This window comes from Sycon ciliatum, chromosome 12 (genome assembly GCF_964019385.1).
Source record: "Sycon ciliatum chromosome 12, ocSycCili1.1, whole genome shotgun sequence".
In the NCBI taxonomy this organism is placed as follows: Eukaryota; Metazoa; Porifera; class Calcarea; order Leucosolenida; family Sycettidae; genus Sycon; species Sycon ciliatum.
The window spans coordinates 24500453-24526090 of NC_088654.1; the positions used below are offsets into that span (position 1 = coordinate 24500453).

General features: G+C 47.1%; 2 protein-coding genes across 4 annotated transcripts in view; one reads left to right on the plus strand and one right to left on the minus strand.

The window, feature by feature from the left end:
• The window catches only part of LOC135828919 (major facilitator superfamily domain-containing protein 12-like), a 9839-nt gene extending 6300 nt beyond the window's left edge, over positions 1 to 3539 (plus strand). The window contains exons 8-13 of the mRNA XM_065341352.1: positions 26 to 143; positions 564 to 689; positions 922 to 1022; positions 1224 to 1357; positions 2020 to 2107; positions 2336 to 3539. Of these exons, the coding sequence (XP_065197424.1) occupies positions 26 to 143; positions 564 to 689; positions 922 to 1022; positions 1224 to 1357; positions 2020 to 2107; positions 2336 to 2381 (613 nt within the window). The 3' untranslated portion in view covers positions 2382 to 3539. The remainder of the gene's footprint in view (positions 1 to 25; positions 144 to 563; positions 690 to 921; positions 1023 to 1223; positions 1358 to 2019; positions 2108 to 2335) is intronic.
• Positions 3540 to 4789: 1250 nt separating this feature from the next.
• LOC135828295 (regulator of G-protein signaling 10-like) lies at positions 4790 to 25638 on the minus strand. 3 transcript variants are annotated; one of them, XM_065340745.1, is made up of 6 exons: positions 25480 to 25638; positions 20056 to 20276; positions 19046 to 19135; positions 16623 to 16775; positions 15455 to 15592; positions 4790 to 7118 (listed from the first exon to the last, which is right to left on the minus strand). In XM_065340745.1, the coding sequence occupies exons 1-6, from the start codon at positions 25550 to 25552 to the stop codon at positions 6909 to 6911; spliced, it is 885 nt and encodes a 294-aa protein (XP_065196817.1). In that variant the 5' UTR covers positions 25553 to 25638; the 3' UTR covers positions 4790 to 6908. The 3 variants fall into 3 exon arrangements, with proteins under 3 accessions (XP_065196817.1, XP_065196815.1, XP_065196816.1); XM_065340743.1 differs by lacking the exon at positions 25480 to 25638 and adding an exon at positions 24996 to 25381; XM_065340744.1 differs by lacking the exon at positions 25480 to 25638 and adding an exon at positions 24378 to 24845.

Consider the following 25638-nt stretch of genomic DNA (forward strand, 5'->3'; position numbering starts at 1 on the left):
CATGTGTGTGCATGTGTGTGCACAGTGTATGGTTCCATTTCCAGAAGCCTCGGTATGAGTGCGTAGACTTACCTGTGGACACAACCATACCACCGACCACTCACAACATCTCCATCCTAGAGCCATGCTTAGCCACACAAAAGGTCAGTGACACTGTAACACACTCACATTGCTCTACTGCCACCATGGATGTTGCTGGTCATGCTGCTGCTCCTGCTGCTGTCATTTACATAGGTTCTGATCGGTGTAACATGCTGCCTTCCACTGTTCGCTCTTGTACAGATTATCGCACATTCATTTGATCATGCTTTTAATAATAGGGGCTCCCGTAAGAAGACCATAGATCTGTCGGAAACACCCTAGCAAAATAAATATAATAATAATAATAATAATTTCTTCGCTTCATCTTCATGGAGGAACCTACACATTGTGGAACAGTCTTCCTACAGTTCTGGATCTTGTCACCATTGGTGTTCTTGCTGCTCGTGTTGCTACTAGTATTAAGTTCTACAGTATTAACCACTGTGCATGCCTGCATGTGTGCTTATATGTGTCTGCATCAGATTGAGTATCACTCATCGCTGGCAGTGGAGTCTGTGTTTGGTGCCGGTGTACTGCTCGGCATGGGTGGCTCCACAGCGCTGGTCACATCTTTGTCAATGACGTCTCATCTGATCGGCAAAGAAACCGTAAGAACACTAGCCTTAGGGGACAGTGACATTTTCTTCTCAGCTTGCCCGTGCGCCTTGATTCTCGAGGGCGATGGCGTTCCTAGTACTTCCTACGGATGTAGAAAACTCAGTCTGACTAGCAATTGCCGTGTAGGATGAAACATGAAAGCAGGGGCAATGGCAACATACTTATAGTCGCTATTTGCTGTTGTGACTTTGTTTGCTGCTGCTGTTTTTTTGTGCTCTGCAGGATAGTGGAGCATTTGTATATGGCGCCATGTCGTTCATGGACAAACTCTCCAATGGCATTGCTGTGCAAGTGATACAGACGTTACATCCGTGTGGGCATGTGTAAGTTGTGTAGTCATAATAATTAGATAAACCTAGACAAAAGACCACCTGGGTCAGAGGCCACCAGGTCAAGAGACCGCCGACTTGTGTGTACTTATCTGCTTGTGTGTGTGTGTGTGTGTGTGTGTGTGTGTGTGTGCGTGCGCGCGTGTGTGCGTGTGTGTGCATGTGTGTCTGCGATACTGCATGCCTCAATTGCAGGGTGTGTTGTCTAGCATGCGAGTCCTACTACCGTCAGATCCTGGTGTACGTTCCCGGCAGTGCAGCGTGCTTTGCCTTCCTGGTTCTTGTGTGGATGGTGATAAGAGAGCGTGCGGACAATGCTATGGCCTCTGGTGAGTTGGTATTACTTCCTTTCTCTCCGTGCGTTTGTCTGTCTCTTTGTCGTCTAGCTTGCTGGCTGGCTGGCTGGTTAGATGGCTGGCTAACTGGCTGGCTGGATGGCTAACTGGCTGGATGGCTGGATGGCTAACTGGCTGGATGGCTAACTGGCTGGATGGCTAACTGGCTGGATGGCTAACTGGCTGGATGGCTGGATGGCTAGCTGTCTAGCTCTAGCTTGATTTTCCTGCAATGGCATGTCAGTAAAGGTCACGCTAGAAGATTCGTTAAATTCAGCACAACTGTCACTAGATGTTTTGGAGTTTGGACTGTCAGCTTGTCTGATTGTCTGTCTCTGAATCTGCTTGCTTGTATAGTACATGTACAGCTGCATTCGAATGTGTAGTACAGTACAGTACAGTATAGTATAGTAGTGCAGTACAGTATGGGGTTTTCCTCAAGAACTTAGCCTGATGATCGCCAACTCTGTGTGTCTGTGTGTGTGTGTGTGTGTGCGCGTGTGTGTGTGTGTGTGTGTGTGTGTGTGTGTGTGTGTGTGTGTGTGCGTGTGTGTGTGTGCGTGTGTGTGTGTGCGTGCGTGCATGCATGTATGCACACGTGTGCACGTGCATATGTATGTTTGTGCACCTGTATTTGGACCCGTTCACAACTGTAGGGGCAGAGCTGCAAAATGATACGGAGCCGATTGACATTCATTTCCAGAGAGGGAACAACTATGGAACTGTTACTGCGCCATCACCTGAGTAAGTACAGTCATGTACAATTCATGTATCTTTCCCTCATAGCCTGGGAGCTGTGGCATCATTCATGATCCACAGCAAGAAGGCAGCAATGCCTGTGGCGGTGGTGATAATATAACACGCTAAGTGGTGCTAGTGTATTTGCATTTTGCATGGTCTTTGCACTATTGTTTGGTGTGAACTCGCTCATGTGACGTATTTCTGTGTGTGTCATCCTTTTTATTGGTGCAGTAAATCAATCAATTCCGTGGAGAGACGACCATTGCTTGACGAGTAAAGTTTATACGGCGCGCAGGTACTATATTTGTACCGGTGTCTGTACCGGTGTATGCGATGAGCTCAACGCCGCATGATGACAACTCCACCGTTGTCATGTACCGGTGGGTGTGTGTTCTGCTGGTTTGTTGGGATACTGGCACACACGCTGCTCTGCCACCTTGAGGAGCAATGGAGGTGTACTCGTGTCGCGGTTTTGTTGGCAAGGAAGGCTACTCTTCAGTCCACTGCACTGCCCACCACCTGGTCATCGTGGGCACTCTCTCACTCTCTCACTCTCACTCTCTGGCGTCCGCTGGGCTCGCTGCGAGCGGAGACGTCACGTGTGTATGTATGTGCGTGTGTGCGTGCATGTGTGTGCGTATGTGTGTTTGGGTGTGGGAGTTGTGACTTGTGTGCATGCGGTACTGCAGCTCTCCCCGTGTGTAGGCATAACACGGTACCTTCTTTTGAACCCTTTATCTGTGAGCTGGACAGAGATCAGAAACACAGAGAGAGAGAGAGGATTCCGAGCAAGATGAAACCATTTCTTGACCATATTTTACAGGCAGTTTTCCGCATAGGTACTTGAATTTTTGTTCTCTCAAGATAACCACCTGGTTTGCATGTGTGCATTGTATTGTGTGTGCATGTGCACACATGTGGATGCCTGCATGCCTGGTAGGACGTACAGATTTTCACCTTCATATTTGTCGGCTGGCCGGTCCTCTAGTCCCGTCGCCCTCTCTCGAGCAAGTTCTAGATGCGCATGCATGTGTGTGCGTGTGTGCGCATGTGTGTGTATGTGTGTGTGTGTGTGTGTGTGTGTGTGTATGTGTGTTTTGCACCTGCACATCAATAGGGCAGATATTATTACATCTGCATGCGAGGTCCGTTTGCGTAGACTAGGCTGTTCATTCGTTCTCAACAAAACCACTGTAGGTGTCTTTCTTTCTCCGAAAGGTCAACATACTCTCGCCTCAATCCACTATATCTATGCTTTGCTTTGATCTGCTATTAAGTTAAGACATCTGCTGGAGATTGTGGTATCTTGGCAGTGCCGAAATTCATTCATTTTATATTTTCAGTATTTATATACTAGAATGGTGACAGACACTCTGATATCAAGGTCATGCTTGTTCATCAAGAACAACAGTCAATAGCAGTAGAATTTGGCTCATCTCCCGGTTATTTTATTCTTTGAATATGTGTGTGTGTGTGTATGTGTGTGCGTGCGTGTGGGTATGCCTGTACAAGGTCGGTGTCACCCCACTGCCCGCACCTGTCCTGTCCTTTTGGGCCACACTGCAAGTGGTGTCGGGTCCCGATCCAGAAAGTTGAGAGACAGATGGGGGGGGGGGGGGGGTAGGCATGGCGGTCGGTGACACTACTACAGGTGTGTTGGTGTTACGCAGTTGTTGCATGGTCAACATTGGCAGGGACGGTTGCTGCACTCTTATTTCTAGAGTGTAGATCAATACTGACAGCAGACTTTGCTCATGCATGACTATTGTCTGAAGTCGTGCGCATAAGACACAAGCACAAGTAACAGGTTCATCCCATTTAAAAAAAAAATTCAGCGCCAGCGCAATTACATGTTATACATGCCCGGTGAAACCTTACTACAGTGTAACCTGTCCCCGGGGAAAATTGCGGAAAAAATCGCAAAAAACGCAGCATAATATGGCATAATTTGCGGTGAATTTGCGGTGAATATGCGGTGTATTGATGTGCGGCAATTTTCAGTGAGTATGTAGTGAAACTGTGAAATCAATCAGTTACAAGTCTCTGGTGTAAGCACTCGTCATATTTGAGTAAAAAGCCGCCACGATGAGACGTTGCTGACCGAACAGTGCACTGTGTGTACGTGTAGTGCAACAAAAAGTTCAAAAATCGCGGAAAACGCGGTCTTTTAAAAAATCGCAAAAAACGCTGCCGTGGAATCGCAATTTTCCCCGGGGACAGTGTAACATTAAATTCTTACCGGCATTACCGTATAGCCAAGGTCACTGCAAAGATTTCTTTTGGAATGCCCATGGCTGCTGGTGCGTGCACGTCTCCATTTCATAAGGATCTATATTGGGCTCCTCACGAAACTGGTACAGCAGCAGTGCATGGTTGCTGTACCGTTGCTTACAACTGACATACTGATCAACTTCACACACACGCGGCTCAACAAACAGCTGTCTGGAACATCAATCCCACCACCAAGCACACTGACACATGCCTACACGCCACCCACCCAATAGCTCAACAAACAGCTGCCTGCAGCATCAAGTCGCCCCCTCTCCCTCCACACACGCACACACACACACACACATACACACACACACACACACACACACACACACACACACACACACACACACACACACACACACACACACACACACACACACACACACACACAATGAACTCCACAGCACCAACTGGTCAGTACTTGATAAAATCAATGCAGGTCAACTAAAAGGTAAGGGATCTAAAAGACGCGGAGAACAATAATTATTATCTAACATGTGAAGTGGCAGAATGCGAAAAAAGGCGCATAAATAGAATTACTTTTCTTTGCACCGGAATGCAGAGCCGACTGGTCTCGTCGTGATCTGTGTTGCCACGAGCCACATTGTAGAGTTGCAAATTTGACCGTGATGAAGCAACGGCATTTAATTTAAGCGCAAGCAAGCAAGCAGTTAGGTAAACTGCAGACAAGGATTAGCGACACAAAAGATTCAAAGGAAAAGTCAAAAATATTCTGCACCCAAACGCCTTTCAGCCGGAACAAGAAAACCGTAATGAATGATGATGATGAGAATGTTCTTGTGTATGGTATTACGGAAGCTAGAGATAACGTGAATATGCAAAGGGGTCGCTGCTGAGCCACGAACAGGTACACAATGACAAGAGGACGAGGAAACAAACCCAGGGTGTTAGGAACGGAAGACATAACGCAGCTAGAGCAAGACGAACAATGGAGAGAGAGAGAGAGAGAGAGAGAGAGAGAGAGAGAGAGAGAGAGAGAGAGAGGCAAGACGAACAATGGAGAGAGAGAGAGAGAGAGAGAGAGAGAGAGAGAGAGAGAGAGAGAGAGAGTACGCAGTGCAAAACCCTACATTAGAACATATCGTCGGCAGCGTAAGCCTGGTGCACTGTACTGGCACTGTACAGGTGATGGGGAGCATACATACCATGCCCAAAGACAAAAAATGCCAGAATCACATAAACAGCAGCAAGGTCCTTCTGGCAGACAAGATGCAAACAGCGACAGCAGCGGACACAGCTTCCTGATCTCATAGCCTACATGAGGGAAAGCAACAGTAGCAGCAGCAGCAAGGTCCTTCTGGCAGACAAGATGCAAGCAGCGGACACAGCTTTTCGATCTCATAGCCTACACGAGGGAAAGCAACAGTAGCAGCAGCAGCAAGGTCCTTCTGGCAGACAAGATGCAAGCAGCGACAGCAGCGGACACAGCTTTTCGATCTCATAGCCTACACGAGGGAAAGCAAACTAAACGATCATAAACAAGCGGCACACACACCGGTATAGTAATAGTAAACAAAACCAAAAATAGAAATGGCATCCGGTACAAAATGAAAATGAGATATACAGAGATAGATAGATAGATAGAGAGAGAGAGAGAGAGAGAGAGAGAGAGAGAGAGAGAGAGAGAGAGAGAGAGAGAGAGAGAGAGAGAGATAGAGAGTGAGAGGAAAAGATTGAGAGAGAGAGGAAAAGATAAAGAGAGCGAGAAAGAGAGAGAGAGAGAGAGAGAGAGAGAGAGAGAGAGATAGAGAGTGAGAGGAAAAGATTGAGAGAGAGAGGAAAAGATAAAGAGAGCGAGAAAGAGAGAGAGAGAGAGAGAGAGAGAGAGAGAGAGAGAGAGATAGAGAGTGAGAGGAAAAGATTGAGAGAGAGAGGAAAAGATAAAGAGAGCGAGAAAGAGAGAGAGAGAGATAGAGAGAGAGAGAGAGAGAGAGAGAGAGAGAGAGAGGGAGCGAGAGATAGAGAATGAGAGGAAGAGAGTGAGAGAGAGAGAGAGCTAGAGAAGATCCCAAGAAGTTGAGATGACGGCAGACATAGAGATGCCTCACCAAGGTGTTGCCATGCGTAAATACACGGTGCGAGGGAAACAGCAGCTTGCGGCAGCGAGAAAACGAAGGCAGCGCCCACTTGTAAACAGCGGCATATATTCGATCACCAAGACCGATGGGAAGAACATCCACTCGACCCAAAGCTGAATTCCTGCAGTGCAGAATAGCACCTGGAGGGTATGACGGTGTCTCCATCTGCTAACACGTTAGCTCCCCAGTCAGCTGTGAAGCCATGCTGCAGGTGGTCAACAGACTCATGCTGTGACTAGTGCAGGGCGATAGGGGCAGAGGAACACGAGGGATGGAATTGGCTGGCACCGCACTCATATGCCCGAATATCACGGCACAATTTCCCGGGTGCCCGGGCTGCGATACAGTTAATGACGTGGTTTCATGCAGCATGCACGCACGGATGTTTTCTGAGCTCCACCCTAATGATGGAGCTAAGCTCTTACGCAGATTCACTTTGTTGAATCTTGGGGTGGCTCCTGTCGGAGTAGCTGGCTGGCGGAGGACTTTGTGCGGATGTGGAATTTCTTGTCCATGCGGCCGAGAGTGGTGAGCTGTGAGTCCGTATTGCTTGCCGTGTCAAATGACTTCTTATCATCGCTTGCGGCCAGCCCACTTCCAAACTTTCGCTTATCCTTGCGCAAGAAGCTGAGAAATCCTTTCTGCAAAAGGGCAACAAACAGTGGGTAGCAGCCAGGAAGCATAGGAAGAAGTAAAGCAAAAGAACACAAAGCTGTCAATGCAGATGAAGCTATATGAATAGTGCGGGTGGTGAGAAACAAGGGGGAAGGGTGGTATGAAGTGCCATCACAGCACCGCTGTCTGGATGTGTTGGTGTGTCGGTATGTTAGTGCGCCAGTGCATGGGTGCATTGGTATGTTGGTGTATGGGTGCATTGGTATGTTGGTGCATGGGTGCATTGGTATGTTGGTGTATGGGTGCATTGGTATGTTGGTGCATGGGTGCATTGGTATGTTAGTGCATGGGTGCATTGGTATGTTGGTGTATGGGTGCATTGGTATGTTGGTGTATGGGTGCATTGGTATGTTGGTGTATGGGTGCATTGGTATGTTGGTGTATGGGTGCATTGGTATGTTGGTGTATGGGTGCATTGGTATGTTGGTGTATGGGTGCATTGGTATGTTGGTGTATGGGTGCATTGGTATGTTGGTGCATGGGTGCATTGGTATGTTGGTGTATGGGTGCATTGGTATGTTGGTGTATGGGTGCATTGGTATGTTGATGCATGGGTGCATTGGTATGTTGGTGTATGGGTGCATTGGTATGTTGGTGTATGGGTGCATTGGTATGTTGGTGTATGGGTGCATTGGTATGTTGGTGTATGGGTGCATTGGTATGTTGGTGTATGGGTGCATTGGTATGTTGGTGTATGGGTGCATTGGTATGTTGGTGTATGGGTGCATTGGTATGTTGGTGTATGGGTGCATTGGTATGTTGGTGTATGGGTGCATTGGTATGTTGGTGTATGGGTGCATTGGTATGTTGGTGTATGGGTGCATTGGTATGTTGGTGTATGGGTGCATTGGTATGTTGGTGCATGGGTGCATTGGTATGTTGGTGTATGGGTGCATTGGTATGTTGGTGTATGGGTGCATTGGTATGTTGGTGTATGGGTGCATTGGTATGTTGGTGTATGGGTGCATTGGTATGTTGGTGTATGGGTGCATTGGTATGTTGGTGTATGGGTGCATTGGTATGTTGGTGTATGGGTGCATTGGTATGTTGGTGTATGGGTGCATTGGTATGTTGGTGTATGGGTGCATTGGTATGTTGGTGTATGGGTGCATTGGTATGTTGGTGTATGGGTGCATTGGTATGTTGGTGTATGGGTGCATTGGTATGTTGGTGTATGGGTGCATTGGTATGTTGGTGTATGGGTGCATTGGTATGTTGGTGCATGGGTGCATTGGTATGTTGGTGTATGGGTGCATTGGTATGTTGGTGTATGGGTGCATTGGTATGTTGGTGCATGGGTGCATTGGTATGTTGGTGTATGGGTGCATTGGTATGTTGGTGTATGGGTGCATTGGTATGTTGGTGTATGGGTGCATTGGTATGTTGGTGTATGGGTGCATTGGTATGTTGGTGTATGGGTGCATTGGTATGTTGGTGTATGGGTGCATTGGTATGTTGGTGTATGGGTGCATTGGTATGTTGGTGTATGGGTGCATTGGTATGTTGGTGTATGGGTGCATTGGTATGTTGGTGTATGGGTGCATTGGTATGTTGGTGTATGGGTGCATTGGTATGTTGGTGCATGGGTGCATTGGTATGTTGGTGTATGGGTGCATTGGTATGTTGGTGTATGGGTGCATTGGTATGTTGGTGCATGGGTGCATTGGTATGTTGGTGTATGGGTGCATTGGTATGTTGGTGTATGGGTGCATTGGTATGTTGGTGTATGGGTGCATTGGTATGTTGGTGTATGGGTGCATTGGTATGTTGGTGTATGGGTGCATTGGTATGTTGGTGTATGGGTGCATTGGTATGTTGGTGTATGGGTGCATTGGTATGTTGGTGTATGGGTGCATTGGTATGTTGGTGTATGGGTGCATTGGTATGTTGGTGTATGGGTGCATTGGTATGTTGGTGTATGGGTGCATTGGTATGTTGGTGTATGGGTGCATTGGTATGTTGGTGTATGGGTGCATTGGTATGTTGGTGTATGGGTGCATTGGTATGTTGGTGTATGGGTGCATTGGTATGTTGGTGTATGGGTGCATTGGTATGTTGGTGTATGGGTGCATTGGTATGTTGGTGTATGGGTGCATTGGTATGTTGGTGTATGGGTGCATTGGTATGTTGGTGTATGGGTGCATTGGTATGTTGGTGTATGAGCATGTTTGTGTATTACATGTACGGTATCGGTGTACTGGTGTGTTGGCACGTTGTTGATGACTATTTGAAGTAGCTCGAGTACAGGTATAACGACAGCATCAATCATTGTTGTTACATGTACAGTGTAGCAGCCAGTCCCCGACAGTCAGTGTTGTACAGTGTAGCAGCCAGTCCCCGACAGTCAGTGTTGTACAGTGTAGCAGCCAGTCCCCGACAGTCAGTGTTGTACAGTGTAGCAGCCAGTCCCCGACAGTCAGTGTTGTACAGTATAGCAGCCAGTCCCCGACAGTCAGTGTTGTACAGTGTAGCAGCCAGTCCCCGACAGTCAGTGTTGTACAGTGTAGCAGCCAGTCCCCGACAGTCAGTGTTGTACAGTGTAGCAGCCAGTCCCCGACAGTCAGTGTTGTACAGTGTAGCAGCCAGTCCCCGACAGTCAGTGTTGTACAGTGTAGCAGCCAGTCCCCGACAGTCAGTGTTGTACAGTGTAGCAGCCAGTCCCCGACAGTCAGTGTTGTACAGTGTAGCAGCCAGTCCCCGACAGTCAGTGTTGTACAGGTCAATTGATCTCTGGCCCGTCCAAACCCAACTTAGGCTCGAAAACTGGATTCTAATTTAACCAGAAGCGCCTTTAGGACGAGCATGTCTGCATATAAAATCGATGCCAAACCTGGCTGTTGTTGGTGGAATAAACCTCCAAAGCACGCGTGGATGAGCACTAGTTCCACTGCACTCCATCAGACTCGTAAGTTTGTGCTAGGACATCGCACTACCGTTGGGACTGTGTTATTCATGAGGTCAGGTGATATTTCACACCACGTCGGCATGGAGACTGTAGGTACTGAAATGTTTAAGAAAAAGCAAGAGTACATGAAAACCAGAGTGTGCAGCTTGGGGCCTTTTCTGCTGTGGGTGTCTGTCACGGCGAAATTCCATGATTACATCATATTTGGCCCAGATCTGAGGCGGGAAGTGGCGTAGTGCGTACAACTGAGCTGCAGTTGTGCAGAAAGAGACCTGCTTGAATCCTGCTTGTACGCACTACATCGCTAAAATGATGTAATCACGGAATTTCGCCGTGACAGCAACCAAGAGTACATAACCCCCCAGAGTGTGCAACTCGACTATGGGTGCTGTCTAGGCCTGCCCGAAAAATGTTCTGAATTTTTTTGCATTTTGGGGTACATTTTGCATTTTTGCATTTTTTCTGAATTTTGCCCATTTTCGGTCGAATTCCAAGGTTTCAGCCAAGGTTTCAGCTCGACCAAGTCAAGTTCGGCTTGCTATTTCGGTGTCTTCTGTACTGTCCCTCTTGGCTGAGACTCTAGACTTAGAGAGAGGCAGTTGCACTGGCCTCCTAATCACACAAATGCGAACACATGGGTGTTTAGTTCTACATGTACATGCAGGTGTGATGATGTAAAACTACATGATTGTACAAAGATGTGTTCTAGTAGTAGTAGTACATGTGTGGAACAGGTACTAGGTAGTATGCAAGGGCAACACAAGTGACTTGCAATGGTGAGAAAATGATTAGCTTTGCAGGCTTGTCAGCAAAATGGGTGACAAGATTATGATCATGCAGTGCGTGTACATGTACACGTGACATGATTAGAGATACATGTACTAGCAAGGCAGGGATACTACATGTATACATGTACAGTGTGACACGGAAAATAATAGTGACTGTCACTATTTTTGTGATCACCACGGCATGGCGGCCATTTTAGATTCTGGTTGCCATGGCAACGGATGCATTTTCTCTGCGTTTTGGGTTGTTTGGTTTTTTGCATTCCTCTTTGATTTCTTGTTTGAATGTTGGCTGGAAAACCGTGCATTTTGCATTTCCATTTTCCGCAAATTAAAACACATTTTTCGGACAGGCCTAGTGCTGTCCCGACAGAATTTCAAGTTGACGTCATTTTGATGATGCAATGCGCACTGTACACGGATTATAAGACGAATCCGGAACCTGTAGTTGACCGAAGCCCATCGATCCTGTACAAATTATTGCAAAGAAAAACGTGTGATGCATTGACACCCGTACACATGTTGTAAATCACTGGTGCAAGGAGCATTGCGTCATACATAATGACGTCAACTTGAAATTCTGTCGGGACAGCAGGGTATGTGGGAGTTGCACACTCTGGGGGGTTATGTACGTACTCTTGCAGCAACCCATCCGAGCTGCACACTCTGGTTTTCATGTACTCTTGGAAAAAGTATACCACACACCATGAGAGCCTAAGGGCCCTTACACACTACGTAGAAAATCGCTTTTTTGTTGCGTTCCTGTAAAAGTTGCCATGTCGACTGATGTCACATGGCGTGAAATCTAAAAAGTTGCGTAAACGTTTTACTCAGATCTCGGACGGGTGTAGAAGGCTGCATTTTAGCTTTTTTTTTTAGCTTTTATGCCTTCCCGCGCTTTCGGACTTCAGCTTCTTGTTGGTGTTTTTGCTGTTTGGTGCTGTGTGGATTTCCGTGTTTCAATTTCAGCTGTCCATTGCACTTTTCGCCTGCTTCTGAAATTCTCGTACTTGAACTCGTGTTGTTCAAGGCGTAGTAGACTCGATCTTGTTTGCTTGCTGAGCGTGACACGATGCCGAAAATCTGTGGACTTCAACGGGAAGATAATCCACAACAAGATCGATAATCTGAAATCGAAGGCCAAAGATTTGTATCGCAAATTCCAGTCGGCAACAACTGGCAGCGCTGTGACTGGAGAGGTTGACCTAGAAGGAGCGTATGCGAGCTGGGCCAACTTCAGGACGTGGCATCGGCTATTTAGACATGTGCCTGGATTCGGCCCACTCAGGAGCATCTCCTCTGTGTCTATACCTGATGTCGATCCGCCGATTATCAGTGGTGGCGGCAGCCTCATCTCACAGGCCAGTCGTTCTGAAAGTGCCATTGGCATACCGGATGAACACCCACCACGACCCACTAGTCATGACGCAAGTGCAGTGTCTCGGTCGCTATCATTGTTGCCGTCATCGTCGTCGTCATCGTTGTTGTCTTCATCACCGTCGCCATCATCGTCGTTAGCATCCCGCCCACGGATGAGAGTGAGCGGCGACGACAGCGACAATGATATCGTCGGAGACACCATGCAGCATGCAGTAAGTTCACCAGCAGGGGCGACGGCAAGTTCAACGCCAGCATGCACACCCACGTACAGGCCTGGTGAGAAAACCAGAGCACGTATCCTGGAGGACGACATGGACGAAGACGATGACGTGCCCATTGGACCATTGAAGAAGAAGAAGAGATCGAGTGCTCCACCACCTGATGTCACCTCTATTGAGGATGTTGGAATGCGCATGGTGGACAGGGTGTCTGACACACAGTTGAAGCTGCAGGAGAATCAGCACCGCTTCGTTGCAGGCATCGTAAGAGAGAACCGGGAGCATATGCAAGCACTTGTCCAAAGTCAGATGGTCTTCCTGAAGAAGCTATTTGATGACGACAAGTAAAATTCGGACCATGTGCACAATGTATCATATTGTTTTTCTTTTCTTGTCAAGGACTTTTTGATACTCTCGATCGCATTCCGGTGTTGTCTTTCGCTGCAATGGACATGCTCTACTATGGCCTGTTCATGCTCCACTTTTGCTTTTTTGTGCATCCACTGTCCACCTTGGATCTTCTGTGATAAACATGTCGAAGCTAAAAGCATGCGCTGCACCCTGTTTGCATTTGTATTGTGTTACTTTCGGAAGGTAGGCATAGTTATTTACTTCATGGATAAGTTGCTGGTGATATCCTTCAGTTTGGACTCTTGCCTTAATGTGTTTGCATTGTAAATTCAACTACTAAATTGGCACTGATCATTGTGGTATGCTGGTTGTGTACAAGCAGAAAGTGCTGTCCCGATCTACCTTGAATATCTTCATTCACTTCATTTCAGAAACAAAGACCAGGCCTCGGGTCGTGGCCAACATGCCGGATTACAATGGAATAATATGTCAGATTTCTCTGTGTCAAACCCATTGTCACCTTCCTTCACTGGCTTCAGAAAAAAATTGCACGGAATGTCTGCTGAAGTTGGACGAGCCAGCCAACCAAAATACATGTACGTAATTGTGTTTCGCTGCACAATTAGAGTGCAGACAGACTGTCATCAAGGAATAAAATTAATAATCTTCAACAAAACTACAAGGGTGAAAGACATACAGCACATCAAGAGATAACAAACTTTCATTCGACTACATGTATCATTATAGTTTTCGATTCTACCCGCAGCATGATCCAGACTGTTCAGCACAATGTCACGGCAAAGCTGTTTTCAAGGTACGTGAATGGCACCTGACGTCAGACCACCATCTTCTTCCAAAGTACTACTGTACAATCAGTATAATATAGAAAATAGCACCCCAAATTGCTATATACACAATTTAGAAAAAGGGAATCATAAACACATAGCGCTGCACTTGCACCAACAAATTTAATTGATAAACAAAAGTGAATGAATAGCCCAAGAAACCACAACAAACAAAATAACTAAGAACATCACAGTGAATGCACATAGGTTGCCAACGCATTCCGCATGTCTTCTCCGGATGATGAATGCATCTCAAGCAGTGGCGTTGGTGCATAGTTCCGGTAGCACGGCAAGTGGCCAAGATGACGTCGCTCAATGATGTTGTGGAGTGCGCAGCAATTTAGACCTGCCTTGCTCACAAACTGTGGATCATTGGAGTTGGTCTCATGCACCACGTTGAACCTCTCCCTCAGCCGGCCGAACGCACATTCAACAACACGCCTAGTTCGAATCTGCGTGTAGTTGAAGCTTTCTGCAGCGGGAGTGACGTTGTCTCCAGCGATGATTTTCATCAGAACTGGACTCAATGCAAAGGCACTGTCTCCAACCAGAAACGGCCTCACAGTCTTGCCATTGCATTGCCACGACGCAAAGTTTCCCCATTCTCCAGCAATCAGCTTGGCCTTCAGAGCACTGCCATTGAATACAGCGGCATCACCAACACTTCCAGGTGCGCCAATGTCCACAAATGTGAACAGGCCTCTGGAGTCCACACATGCCAGGAGAAGAATAGCCGAATGCTGCTTATAGCACCAATACGAATCTCCGTAATCTTCTGGTTTCACCATGCGGATAAATGTGCTGTCAACAGCACCACAGCATAGCGGCAAAGTGCTCATTTCTTCGAAGCGTCTCATTGTGCGCTGCAGTTGCTCCCCGACTGGAAATACTATGCTGTCTGCAGTCAGTGGTGCAACCATGGACTCAACCAACTCATGTACAATGGCCCTGGCAGTAGTCGTTCCTACGTGAAACAGTGCACCAATCTCTGAGAACGTTTCACCCTGGCCGAGGTAGTACAATAGAATAGCCAGGCGCTTGCCAGGGGAGATGGTTCGTCTCAGATGCGTTGTTTGCTTCATGATCAGGTGGCGATATCTTTGGAGAAGAAGCTAAATGTTTTCTGCTCCATGCGAAAATTCGCAATCCACGCAGTCCTCCACCTGTCGATAGATTGAAGTTTGGCACGCTCCCATGTCCCCAAAACCTCCTTCTCCCAAAATCCACAGGGCGTTCCAAACTCGTTCTCAGGGTGAGCTGTCCACAAGTTGCGGCCAATTCTGTATTGGACGGTACCATTCCGCAACAGCATGCTGAACATCGTCGTGCCCATGAAATTTGAGCAACTGTGATCAGTCATCTTGAAAATATCAAGAACAGGACCGCCATCAGACGACTTCACTAGCTTCTGCAGGTCCTGCAACATCATGGCGGCAACAATTTTACGTCGTCTCTTTCTCCTTGCCGGAGTCAACCTGAGGTCTATGGGCATGGCTCCAACACGAAAGATGCAGAACAAAATCGAAGAAGAACACACAGCATGCACTCATTCTGAGAGCAAAATTTTTCATCGAACTGCACCACATTTTCTTGTTGAATTTCCCACAGCCACAAGGCTACCATGGCAATGAATACGTAAAAAGCTGATCACCTGTCAGTGTGCAACTGCACTTGATCAGGCTGGCGGATACGCAACGTATGCTCAAGTTAGTTGCGTTTTACATGTACGTAGTGTGTTAGGGCCCTAACCAGTAATAAAGTTAAAAAAAACATTAACAAGAAGATAGAACAAAGGGACAATGAGTGATATGTACTTACCCTGCGACTATGCGCGGACGGTTCATCCACTTCTTCCCAGGGCAGTGTCTTGCCATCCAGTTCCAAACAAAGAACATCCTTGTATGCATCACTCTGCAAGAACTTGCGATAGGAGTCTGTCTTCATCAGCTCAAAGATCTGTACAAAGAGAGCAGGCCAACAACCACGCACGGCCAGGTGAGGGTTAGTCAAGCGTTGCAAAAGAAGGATCCACAAGCGGGATTCAAACCCAGCACCCCTGCCTTTCCGGGACAGTGCCCTAATGATTAGGCTCCTGGGGATCACACACACACATGCACACCCACACACGCACACCCACGGGTCCTTCTTGCTACACAGGATGACAAGAGCCATGGTCCAAACTGTCAAGGACATCACCCTGACACGGTACTTACAGTTGCCCTCACTGAAATCTCACACAAAGTGCGAAGCTGTTGGCACCATGGACCAGTTTCGATTACATCATTGTATTTGTGCATGTGTACGTCCTGCCTCAATCGTGCCACTTCCAGGCCGTCAATGGCCGTGCAAGTCCAGGGCACCATACATGCACTCTGGGTCAGATTTCACCAAGCACAACTGTACATTGTACTACGTCAACAACTGTACATTGTACATTGTACTACGTCAACAACTGTACATTGTACTACGTCGCAGAGTACAAACATAGTACATCAGACAGGGGCGGACTACAGTTGCGCTCGGTGAAATCTGACCCAGAGTGCATGCTTGGCGCCCTCAACTAGCATGCCCTTGCCGCCCTGGAGGTGGCATGAATGCGGCTGGACACACACAAGTACAAATACAATGATGTAAGCAGAACTAATCCAGGGCACCAGCTTTGCACTTGTGGTCGGTTTGCATCGAGCATAACTGTAGCTTACTAGCTTCATGACTTCTATGTTGTGCAGTGATGACGGCTGAAGTTGTTCTTTTTATTGCTATTTTAAGATTGTCTCCACATCGATTATTTGTATTTGTATATATAATAACGGATTCGCCATAGGCCTTAGCCTAATGCCAGGGAGTCTCCATAATTATTATGTGGTATTTTTATTTTTATTCACCAATCGAACAGGCATATCTGCCTTCTTGCCGGGATGGCCAGAGCCAACCACGGCTATAATTGATGGCGCCATTCGTAAAACTCAGACATGATGACACCTACCTCGGTCTGACAGGCGTCATACATATCGAGCGTGATGTCTTGCTCTTTCACCCGTGCCTTGACAGCCTTGGATGTCTTACTGTTGAGATTGACCTGGTGTTTGCCAGTATGGTGTATGAAGTCACTGAAGATGTTCTTGCCCACGTATTGAACCTGTACCAGCACAGCCACAGACATACAGCCACACAAACACACACACACACACACACACACACACACACACACATACAGCCATACAGCCATACACACACCAATAAATGAACCTACAATCTACAGAGCTACACGTGTATACATGACATAATAGATATGCACATACGCATACTATACATGCAAACACAGTGGTGATAACGGCAGTATACATTGCTCAATCAGCATAGCCACACCAGCTTGTTGGCAACTACATCATCATCATCATCGTCTGTGTTGCCGAAAAAATAATAATGGTAAAATAAAAAATAAAAATAATAAGCGGCATTATGCAGCTGTGTAAGCAGTAGATGCACAGTGTGACTGCCAGGCATCTCTGTCAGATGCCAATTGGCAATTCTCATGCAGAGACATACCAGCGCTGGCCAAAGAAATCCAACCTCATGAATAAAATAGTGCCGGGCGCTACGCAGCCCTAGCACTACACACACTGGTCTGTGCACTCGAACGCGGCGCTACTATATTCATGAGGTTGGATTTCTCTGGCCAGCACTGTAGCTTGCACAGGCCACAGGTACAGGCAGTGATGTCATCACCAGCAGTAATACCACCACCAGCAGTACACCCGGACGTCTCGCTTATCCGGGCACCTTGGGACCGGGCACTGCCCGTATCTCAGGGCGCGTTCAGACTACCGTGAACCCCGTCAAACCGTGAATGCCGATAAACCGCGAAGGACATTCACACTACCGATAACAAACTAACGTTACCGTGAAGTTTTCAGCTCTCACCGCGGTACTGACAAGGGATTTTCCCTTTTTTTCGCAGCGCGCATGCAGCCTGAGCACTTTTTTACTGCCAGTAAAAGTTTACTGCCGCAGCAGCCGCGGCAGTAAAACTTTCCCACCGGTAACGTGCCAGTAACGTCACGTGATCAAATCACCTTGGCGACTTTCCCAATCGGTCACTTTTTATCGGTAGTCTGAACGCGCCCTAACTCATCTACCATGTATCATACTTGGTCCGCGTCAGCGATATTGTCGCTTATCTTTCAGCTTTGTTTATATGTCGCCAATGCTTACTTGGCAGCCCATTTCATCCCAATTTTGGTTAGCAAGTTAGTTTGCTAGTACCTGAAAGGTCTAGCTAGAGTTCGAGTGGATTTCGAGAGCGATGGGTGGGTGATTCTGATTGATACAGCGCCGCATCAAAAATTAATAGATATCTTTTTACGCTGTGCAGGCAAGAGCAGTGCAAGCCACAAGAAAGTAATCGTCTACTCGGAATCAGCTCCATTTTGCTGAACGGCCGAGATCGCTCACCTCAGGGATCGCTCATCAAGCTGAAATCGCAGCTCCTTTACCTCCAGCTCAACGCTCGGAGTATCCAGCGCGTCGTGGAGATTTGCAAGTACTGTACTCGTCGTCGTCGTTCAAAATAAAATCTTGCAAAGAACGGCGTCTGATTTGAACCACACAGGCTGTCGTGCTGCCCACGCGAAGTCCTATAGAGAAGGCGACCGTCACGATCGACTTCTCTTTAGAAAATAGCCAGGCAGCGGAGAGGAAGAGAGATGAGCTTGCAAAAGCAAGAGAGTCGATCCCGAGCAAAAATATTTGTCACCAGCGCCGAGAGCAGCGACGAGGAGGACCGAAAAAAGTAGGAACCCTTCCTTGGACAAAAAATTCCTCGCAGCTAGTTGTCATTCTATACCTTACCGTCCATCGTACCAAGTTTTATCACTTCAAGTGCACGCGCTGATGTCCAAAGTCTAAGTTCATATTGTCGAAAGATAAGCGACAATATTGCTGACGCGGACCAAGTATCATTTTTGAAGAAGTTTATTTGGAACGTATTGCACATGTTCAGGATACAAAGGGAACACATTGATAAAAATATGTGGATGACAGGTTGGCAGTGAAAAATAAGCACTTCCACAGACGGAAAAAAGTTCAAAAGTTCGAATCAAACCCCCCAATTTCGAAGCATATGTGCTATAGGAACTCAAGCTAAAGGTGCCCGGTAGAGAGACGTGCCCTTATCTGAGGCGTTGTATAAGACGCGTTTGATTGTAGTGACATCATCGGCAGTGACACCATGACCAGCAGGAGTATCACCATCAGTGAAAAAGAGCTTTCCCATCACCATCAGTAGTGCCACCATTAGCAGAATCCACACCATCAGCAGTGAGTGCCAGTGACACTACAGTATCATCAGCAGGAACACAATCAGCAATTAATAGCAACATCAGCAGCACCAACTGTGCCAGTACTAACCTCCTCCTCCGCATACCCAGCGTTACGGAAATCCTCAACTGCTTGCCAGAAGAGCAGATTCTCTTCACACAGAAGTTGTGTGCAGTATTTCTGAACACAACAGATAGAAGAAAACCATCATCAAAATGGAAGACATGTATGTGCACCCAAGACTATTATGTACATGCACACACAGAGAGAGAGAGAGAGAGAGAGAGAGAGAGAGAGAGAGAGAGAGAGAGAGAGAGAGAGAGAGAGAGAGTAATAGCCACATGCATACACATGTAGACAGACAGACATACACCCAAAAATGCAAAGTTCAGAGGCGCATAGCGATTATATCATTCAAAGTGGCTTCCGGCAAACCGGCTGTACATAATGGGTATCATCTTTGACAACAAAGTTAGCAAAACATTCAATTCTGGTTCCCGAAGCACGCCATGAACCAGTAGGAATAGGTGAGGGTGCATGAGAGCTACACCAGTGGCTTATGAAATAGATATCCAGCGTAGGCTACAGTGCAATGATATTTCATGCAACAAACTATGACAAACGGTAGCTAGGTTGCAGTGTGAATGGTGCTGCAGGCAACGCTGACTGCACAGCGCTGGCACTGTGAACTTTACATACAAATGTGTACATACTGTAGGGTGAGTACATAACCAAGAATGTGCAGCCCATAATAGGTTGAGCTGCCATGGGCTCACACACTACAGAATTCTTTTTTGGGTCATTTTTGTGGCAGAAGTACTACGAAGTATGCATGCTTTTCAGCGCTTATCATGTTAATATGGTACCAGTGTATCAGATTCAGGCTCTATAGATCTATTGTCCGTTGTTCTGCTTCGACTTATGTAGTAGCTGCGATGTACACAATTGTTGCCCTTTTGATCTACAAGTAAGGCTATGCATGAAGGCATCTGTGAGCCAAATGGCCACTGATATCATAAATAAATTCTGTATCGGGCAGAGAGATCGTCGAACTGCACGTTCTTGGTTATGCATCCTTGATTGTAGATGCATGCCCTTACCAGGAACATGGGCAATCCATTCGGGTCGGTCAGGAGGTTCTTGAGAGATAAGGCCCAGCCGGACACAACTTCGGGCTTTGGTGTTGCTGTGTCCTCGGTCTCTATATGGCTTTCGAAGGTGCTTCTGCTGCCTTCATCAAACATGCCTGGTTCTAAGAAGCTGCGGAGGGAGTAAATACTACCCGCGCTATTGCATCGTGCTACCTTGTCCTTTTCGCCAGCTGCAATGGGCACAGCCAGGAGTTCACCCGCACATGCACACAGACATGCACATAGACATGTACACACACCCACACCCACACACATCCACACCCACACATGCACACAAGAACGCGTTTGCACAGTGCAGAGAGGACAATTCATGATAAGTTCGCATACGGGCAATTGAGATAGAAAGAGCTGGAGCCAGGTTAAGAGTATAGTGGACACAGTGGTGTGCCACTGTTAATGCCTCTCTGTACTTTGTATTCTACAGATGCTCGTAATCTCTGCGAGGAGTGCGCTACGCAGGTGCGAACAAGCGCAAAATCAAACTTCAACAGTGGGTGTATGTGTATACGTTTGCTCCGTGAGCATGTGTACTTGCACACCAGGCGCTGTAGGGAAGTCGTGAACATCCCGACATGATCATGATGCACAGTTTACAGTGCATGCTCATGCACTAGACTCCCCTTTCTCAAAACTGTATGGTTCCGTACTCCGTCGACTTTTCAGCTCAGCACAAAGGCGCTGAATGATGTGCATGTATTCAGTGACGCGGCACAAAACATGGGAACCAAATCCAATGCTTGGTGGACAGTCCTCACTGAAGCAGTACACAGCTACAGTCCATTTCAAAACTATAGACGCGTACCTAGGCAAAAACCGTTATGCCAGCATCTATACCACATAAAATCTGTGATCACTTTGTGCATAAATTTTTCCAAATTGGGCGTCTGTTATCCAATCCTTTAGAAACTATATGAGAGTAATTGTGGAGCGATCCTGAGCAATATACCGAAAACTATTCTCAAAAAGTTCCAGCCAAATTTGAAATATTTCAAAAACCCTACGCGTCTATAGTTTTGAAATGCACTGTAGATGACCAGTGGTTCATTAGCACGACACTCTACGTAGTAACACCGGTAAACAGCCCTGGCATCATTGTTTACGTGTGTGCGTGTGCGTGAAAAATGAAAAATAGGGATTTACTGGCCAGAAAAAATCACTTCAATCAGCTGTGTGGTGTAGACCAGGCTAAAATTAGTGGCGATCAGCCTTGCAAGCAGCTTGAAGCTGTTGAGTGGTGTGATTCCAGCTTCCGCGATGGGCAGGTCTGAGGTGATGTGAGGTGTGTGTGTGTAGATTCGATCACCGTAACGCCGTGCATAAGAGAGTGATGTGTGTAGAAGCAGGGCGAGTACAGGGATAGATACCCTGTTGGAGCATGTGCAAGGACGTCGTGTGGCTGTGAATGTGACCATGTACGGTCCTAATACACTGTTTTTGGAGAATATTATGACTTTCATGCCGGCCGTGTTGAGTGACTTGTCGAAGAACGACACCATGTACCATGTATACGCCCGTCGCAAGAGAAGCACGCAAATCTGCAAATGTACTGGATGTGCACCCACAGGCTTTCTCTTATAGCAACGATAGCGAACAAGACAAGCCACACTGACTACTACGACACCGTAAAGTACCGTTGATCCGCCCCTCTCTAATTCCCGCCCCCCTGTCGATTTTCTATCTGTGAAGCGACTTCGGCGTATACAACGAAATACGATGTTGAGCCGACGCATACACAATACGTGCCAATCCAGGATGAAAATATGCACATCGCGTCTGATCCTCCACGTTGTTGTACATTGTACTGCATTTGACAGCCTTGATCTTATTCCCACCTCCTGCTGAAAACCCAGCTGGGAAGCGACATGGCGTGGGGGGGGGGGGGGGGAGGGGGGGGATCAACGGTACTTTACGGCACTACATGTACTACCAGTGTCGAGTAGTGTGTGACTCTATACACACCAAATAACGATACAATGGTGACGTCATGCAGACATCATCCCTAGGCCCTGCATAGCGCACAACTAGTTCGTGCACACGCATCGTCTTGGAACCCACTCCTGCAGGATATGGCCGAACGAGGCCATATTTGGGTCATGTGCTGTTTAATGGAGGCAGGGCATTCTAGGGGGCGTTTGAAGACTAGTCAATACTTGTTCCATTTATGGGTTCAAGCACTAGCCCAAGATCGACATTTTCTGCTTTTGGGTCAACATAACTAGAACAGAATCACGAAATGGTCGGTATATTTTAATATAAAATTGTTACTCCCTGATGTGAAGTTTCAAAGAAGTGTGTACACTTTCATACAAATCAGATTGGCGCCGGTTGAGTGTCAGTTAGTCTCAGCATTGCTCGATTGAACAGAGAACGGACAGGTCGATCAAAGTTACACAGCTTTCGTTCCCAGAGGAAGTACACGTTGATATATTCACATATACACAATGACCATGAATGACACGAACCAGGCATCCTACACATATGCGGCCGTGCACCCCCCCCCCCCCCCTAAAAGGGGGACCAGCTATGCCCCTTATCCGAGACACAAGGACACATGACGTACGGCTTGGATAACAACACCGTACGCTGTGCAGGATGGTGACGACATGTGCCATGTCACCAATACACAATTGCCATCTACATATTCTAGCAACAGATATTACACGAATGTACAGGCGGCAATTGCGTTGGAGAAATACGAATGCGCCAGGCGGTGACTACATTGGAGACGTAAGAATGCAGCCAGTGGGAATTGCCGGAAAGAGAAACGTTGCACCGAGCTGCCAGCAAACACGCAGAGATCGCTGACGCAACGAACTGCAGCCGACCTGTCAAACACCTGCCGCCCTACTGTATTGAAGTGGCTATCACGAGTATCCAACAGTGACTGTATTACAGCGTCTATGCACAGAACAACCTATAGTAGAACCTGTTATTGGCGCTGGTGCCATCGTGAGGATAAAGAATTCAAAAAACCTCTCCTATCTGGGTACATCCGGATCGAAACGGTGCCCGTACATGTATCTGAGAACACTCCATACATCGGAAATACATGTGCACTAAAACCAGGTTGGGTATGACCAAGAGTACATAACCCCCCAAGAGTGTGCAACCTGCATACTGCAGAGGCAGACAATTTCGTCGGTCAATAATTTCGTCAAACTCCAAAGAAAAGGAGTTTGTCCGGTTGAAAATTTCAGCCATGGATCATAAGAGTGTATAGAAAAGCTGGGCAAATCGACATTAGTCCTACATTTAATTTAGTCCGAAAGCTCCTTGGACGAAAAAGACGAAATTAAATTCCAGACGAATATTTCTGCTTATACAGTAACATCTATCCAGTGCTGCGACGAAACTTCACATCACGTGACATGGTTCAATAGGTTACGCTGGCAGAAAGTGCAAAGTGACCACAAGAGAGTTGAACCCAAAGCAAAGCAGGGTTGCGTACAACCCTGTATCTATCATGCACAGGGTACAAAATGATGTGTACGGGTTCGTCACGCGATGTGAAGTTCTGCCGTCGCAGACCCCATAGCACCCCTATAGCCCTACCCCCTCTGGCAAGAACCCTGAATCGTTGTCTAATGCGACTCAGAGAATAAGGAACATGGGACAACCCCACGTGTTGGGACAATCCTAGTGTTACTGTACTGCTGCACTATGTGCCTACAGTCCATTCATAAAAAGATGGGCTCTGGCTCTGGCGAGCTCCCGTATTTGGCGATTTTTAGTGATTTCATCGTACACAGTGCAGTGCTGCGAAATTTGAAATTTGAAAAAGGGTCCAAAAAGGGTACCTGAACTGGGGTTCGAACCGCACAATGCACTGTTGCAGACAGGGTCAAACGGCCTGGATTTTTATGGTTTTTCCCAATTCAATGCTTTGGGGGCAAAACCTGGCCGAAATCCTATTCTTGTTATGGCTTGCTTTTTGGAGAAAAAAACTTCAGAAACATAATTGGAAGAGGATTCCATAGAGGATTGCAGAAAAAATTCTAAAAAAACTCAACGTTTGACCCATTTATGGCCAAAAGCTAGAAGTTCATTTTTTTCTGAATGGACTGTAGAGTGCAACACATACACAATTCAGATGGTTCAGTCTACAAAACAACCTAGCTTGGTCATCTAGCCACCTATTGTATGTCCGGAATGGGTTCAACAGTCCATATATGAACATACAGTTGCCTGTACTCGAACTATGGTCACAGAGTACGGAAGAATAACTAATTACTTACTTTCGAGTGATAGCAATATAACACACTACAGCTTACATCTAATTTTGGCACCCAGCCATTTTTCGTATTTCAGCACCCCCAAGCGATCCCATTGCCCGAGAGAAAGCCGAAGTTGCACAGGATGCTCAACGAAAAGCTTTTCCATTGCACTGCTCGTTACTTCAATGCGAACTAAGCGTGACTGACTGTAGAGAAGTACGTACCCCTGCATCTAATCCAGACTGGACCGAGCGAGGCAAACACAACACAAGTACATGCACGGTTATTTTCGGACTTTTGGCTCGCGCTGCTGGCGAAGACAACTCGGCGCGCAAGGCTGGGTTCAAGCCTGTTTCTGCTGTATTGCTACATCGAAGTGTTCCGCCAGGCCAGATGCAGAGTTTTATTTCGGAAACATTGAAGAGAAGGCATACCAGCAGGCATACTTCAACTTCATTTCGGCCAGAGCACCAGAGAGCCAAATAGGACGCTCAAGGTTGGCGGGATGAATCAGAGTTTGAACTAATCTACTAGTACAATAATTGCAATGTTGACTTTTCGAAATGCTTGACAAAAGACAGCTCAGCTCTACCCATAACGAAAATAACCACTTTCAAAACTGGCGACTGTGGAATTCATCCAAGTGTAACATGACAAGCATAGAGAGTAACTTGCCTTTCGACGATCGCATTGACACCGGCGTCTCTCGTTTCCTCATGGCTAAAAACGCGAAGTCACCTCTGGCAGATGAGGCAGACCCCAGAACTCCATGCTGACGAAAGTCCAAGTGATGGTGCCGTGGGCCAGTCCGCAACGAGTCGCCTCTCCCACCACTACTGCGTTGCCTGGTCTGTCTGGGTGAAGCTTGCATGCCAACTCAAACGACTACACCACGTTCACAGTTGCCACAAAAGGCAATGCAATTTCTGTGTCCATGAGACAAGAAAAAGGAGAGCTCAGCAATCTATACCGTAGGAGATTGAGAGGTTTCCCTTTCACCTGCTTGCTGTGCTGATCACCACACGCATTCGCTTTGCCGGGCGGGTAGCATACGATTGAGGAAACGCTTTTGTCGTACGGACACAACCCATACGCACATACGAAATACGAAGAAACATCGTTGGAAAACACATGCTCATGCTCAGACAGATTTCCTCACCTTGAATCTCCAGAGCCCTCTGGGAATGTACAGATTTGCTGGCCAGAACGGACCCTGCGGATGGCGATGCCATGCTGAGATGCGGATGCCAACCACTTCCTTCTACGTAGATCTACTAACCGAAATGCATTTCTTCTTCAACCTGTAAGGCTGTAGGCT

What these genes read in the sequence shown, in the direction of transcription:
- LOC135828295 (XM_065340743.1), bottom strand. Translation starts at nt 25,191, where the DNA reads ATGCAAGCTTCACCCAGACAGACCAGGCAACGCAGTAGTGGTGGGAGA. An exon ending in CTGGGTATGCGGAGGAGGAG is followed by an intron (nt 16,776 to 19,045) that starts GTTAGTACTGGC and finishes GTGCTGGTACAG; the next exon opens with GTTCAATACGTGGGCAAGAA. An exon ending in CGTCCGCGCATAGTCGCAGG is followed by an intron (nt 7,119 to 15,454) that starts GTAAGTACATAT and finishes GCCCTTTTGCAG; the next exon opens with AAAGGATTTCTCAGCTTCTT.